Source organism: Papilio machaon, chromosome 21, assembly GCF_912999745.1.
Source record: "Papilio machaon chromosome 21, ilPapMach1.1, whole genome shotgun sequence".
Classification (NCBI taxonomy): Eukaryota; Metazoa; Arthropoda; class Insecta; order Lepidoptera; family Papilionidae; genus Papilio; species Papilio machaon.
Genome location: NC_060006.1, coordinates 5034768 through 5038609, shown reverse-complemented (window position 1 = coordinate 5038609; position 3842 = coordinate 5034768). Strand labels below are relative to the sequence as shown.

At 41.2% G+C, this 3842-nt stretch overlaps 1 protein-coding gene across 1 annotated transcript; it reads left to right on the top strand.

The window, feature by feature from the left end:
- Window positions 1-930: 930 nt before the first annotated feature.
- LOC123722216 lies at window positions 931-2340 on the top strand. The gene has a single exon (XM_045683360.1). The coding sequence runs from the start codon at window positions 931-933 to the stop codon at window positions 2338-2340; it is 1410 nt and encodes a 469-aa protein (XP_045539316.1).
- Window positions 2341-3842: the final 1502 nt, after the last annotated feature.

Below are 3842 nucleotides of genomic sequence, written 5' to 3'. Positions count from 1 at the left end.
TAATTACTAGTGGTCGCCCGTGACTTCGTTTCGTTCGTCGTTCGTCGAGAATTAAATAATAAAATTGTAGGTAATAACCGCGTGCATCAACTACCTTCCCGTTAAAATTTTTAAAAAATTGGTTTTCGTTACAAGCAACCCAAGTACTTCATGTCTACGATGTACATATTTTTACATATTACAAGACAGTACAATTTTATTAATATCTATAGACTAATAAAATCTCTTTTAGGATTTAAAATATTAATTCCTTATTCTATTGTATATCTATATATCGACGCTGGAAAGCGTAAACGCTGTAACCCCGAAAGTATGAACTTTACAGGAGAGCCAAAAAATCATAACTCGTGAGCTGATACGTCTACAAGCATGCGGTATTTAGCAATGTTGTGTAGTTTATGCTAACCTATAATAAAATCATTATCGTTTGATAATGGTTGAAATTATTAACGCGTGAAAAACAAATTCGCGATTTCAAGGGTTACAGCGTTTATGCTTTCCAGCGTCGTATATAAAAGAAAGTCGTGTTAGTTACACTATTTATAACTCAAGATCGGTCGAACTGATTTAGCTAAAAATTGATGGGGAGGTAGCTTAGAACTAGGAGACGGACATAGGAACTTTTTTATCTTGTGTGCATTTTTATTATTTCGCGCGGACGATGTCGCGGGTAAAAGCTAGTAGAAATATAAGTAAACCTAATCAACGTCAGTCCTTTGAGTTGGTTTCTGATAATAATAAGCGTCTCGTTACAGTGAGTATTTAATGAACAAATAGTGGGTAGATTAATATAATGTGTTTAAAACATCTTTACCAATAAATCAGTCCACCCGTTGACCCCGCCTTTTATTGACGTTCTTTACACTGGCGACGAGGCGAATACCGCGCGATATAAGTTTAAAAAAAAAAAAAAGTTCAACGTCTGTAAATATGTCGATCGGAAAATTAGAGCCGTTTGATTTAAGCAGTAAACAGTGGCCGGCGTATGTCCGTAGGGTTCAACAATTTATAATATTGAATGAGATCAAACCGCAGTTACGAGTGTCGCTGCTCATAACGGTCGTCGGAGACGCAACATATTCGCTGATGTGCGATCTGTGTTCGCCGGCGCTCCCGGAAGAGAAGGCGTTCGACGAGCTTGTGCGATTGGTGTCGGAACATTTGGAACCGCAACGTTCGGAAATAGCGGAACGCCATGTATTCAGGCTGCGCAGACAAGAGGTCGGTGAGCCGCTAGCTGACTATTTAAAGGCGCTTAAACATTTAGCAACGACCTGTAACTTCCGCGACGCTTTGGAAGAAAACTTGAGAGACCAATTTGTGTCCGGACTCGCGAGCGAAGCGATGCGCTCGAGGATTTTCGCCGAAAGGAGCATACGATATAAAGAGGCGGTGGAGCTGGCGTTCGCGCTGGAGGCGGCGGAGCGGCACGCGGGGGTGAGCGGCGTCACGGGTTCAACGGCAACCTTCGGTGCGGGCAGCGGCGGTGAGGTGGCGGCTGATGGCCTACATAGGGTCAGCGCACGACGCGGCAGGGGACGAGATGTTAGGCCCAGCGGTGGCGTAGCGGATTACGGCTGCAGCGAGGGTGGCGCGGAGCGAGGAGACGGGGCTGACGCGGGCGCGGGTGAATGCTGGCGGGAGCCGGGCGGTACCGAGCGCTGCTGGCGCTGCGGCAGGCCACACCGGGCGGACCGATGTCGCTTCTCGCAATATAATTGTGATGAGTGCGGAAGGCGCGGTCATATAAAAGTAATGTGCAAAGAATTGCGCGAGCGTCGCCGTTTGAATGGCAGCCGCCAACACTTTGTCAGTGATGCGAGCTCGGACGAAGATTTTTTTAATATTAATGTAATGTCTAAAGATGATGACTCTTTTATATTACCTTTGTATGTTGATGGGCAGAAATTAGATTTTGCGTTAGACACGGGTAGTAGATTATCAACAATAAGTGAGCAGTGTTACGGGCTTTGGTTCTCGCACAAGCGCATAATGAGAGATAACGTTACGCTACGAAGTTACGACGGCTCTCTAATCAAAACATTAGGATTTATTTCGGTGTTTGTCGCTTTGGGGGGTGTTAAAGCATTTAAAATTCCGTTGTATATAATTCGCAATGGGGGGCGCCCTATCTTAGGACGGGATTGGCTTCGCACGTTAAATATAAATCAAATAAGTTTCCCAAGAAACAATGTTAACAATAACAGATTCGTGAAGCGACCGGCTGTTGAATGTAATGTAGATTCAAATCGTTTACAGCTTAGTGCAGGTCGACCACGGGCCGTGCGCACGCGCCCCGGACCGCTTGCATTTCGGTCTTGGTCCGCGAGAATGTTCTAGACAATTTTTGTTTTTATTGATGGGTGGTTAATTGGCTTATTTTTTTTTATCGAGTTACATTTTGGTTTCAGGGTTATCACTGAAAGTTTATTAAATTGATATGATATGATGTTAATTATAATTTTTTCGATTGCACGGTACGGGAATTGTACACATCGTTAGGGTTGTCAATCAATAAGATGAGAAGGCTATTGTGACGACATACGATCACAGGCGATGTCCATATAATGAAACTTAGCAGTTATTTAAATAAGACTTCATTTAAACTTGTGCATATAGGTTTTTTTACGTATAAAAAATGTTGGTGAAATGGGTTATCTAATATTTTACACGTTCATGATTACGTGGAATAGGAAATAAATAAAATGTTAGTAGGTTTGCCAGACAAAATTTTTTTTACGATGTTTTAGATTAAGTGGTGAGATTTGTCACATGTCAAAACAAAAATAAATAAATAAACGATTTTTTTTTTATTGTTTACAGTAAGGTTAGAGATTAAGATAGGGGGTAAAATTTATTGTTTTATATTAATTTTCTTTATTACTTTTGTTATTTGGTATTATTTGGTATCCTAAGAAAGGGGGACAGGGGAAGAGAGAAAGAATGTTAGTATTTGTTCTCGTGTATATGCATAGATTTTATATTGAGTGGTTGTTCTTTGTAAGATGTAAGTCATTTTAGTTATTAAAATTATATTTAGAATATTTTGTCGAATAAGTTTTTGAGGTAGCCCTATTTTAGAAAGGGGAATGTGTAGCATCTGATAATAATAAGCGTCTCGTTACAGTGAGTATTTAATGAACAAATAGTGGGTAGATTAATATAATGTGTTTAAAACATCTTTACCAATAAATCAGTCCACCCGTTGACCCCGCCTTTTATTGACGTTCTTTACAGTTTGACATTGCCTTTATAGGAACATTATGCCTTACTTGTACACTAGTAGCATTTGAGCTGTATAGTTTGCTCGTACGTGTTTATAACGTTTGACAACGGATCTATTACTACTATGCCTTTTTATATTGCATAAATATCTATCTATATCTATCTATATCTATGCCTTTTCCCAATTATTTGGGGTCGGCCTTCCTTGTCCTAATTCTCCAGACAGCACGATTCCTGGAGTCTTGTTCGTCAAGGTCAATTTCTTTTAGATCCTTTTGGATCGTCGTCAGCCAAGTGGTCGGTGGTCTTCCGCGATTTCGCGTCGTCGTGGGCAAGTTTAAGGCCAGCTTAACCATGTGATCTTCGGGTCGCCTCTGAACATGACCATACCAACGCAAACGTCTCTCTTTTAATTTTTCAGAAATGGGAGCGACTTTAAAACTTCCTCTTACATATTCGTTTCTTATCTTGTCCATTAGGGTGACACCCGCTGACCAGCGTAACATGCGCATCTCCGTGCTGTGTAGCCGGTTCACGTGTTGTTTGTTGGTGGCCCAGCATTCTGAGCCATACAACAAAGCCGGCCTTACCGCAGTTTTGTAGACTTTTCCTTTTAG

What these genes read in the sequence shown, in the direction of transcription:
- LOC123722216 (XM_045683360.1), top strand. Translation starts at nt 931, where the DNA reads ATGTCGATCGGAAAATTAGAGCCGTTTGATTTAAGCAGTAAACAGTGG.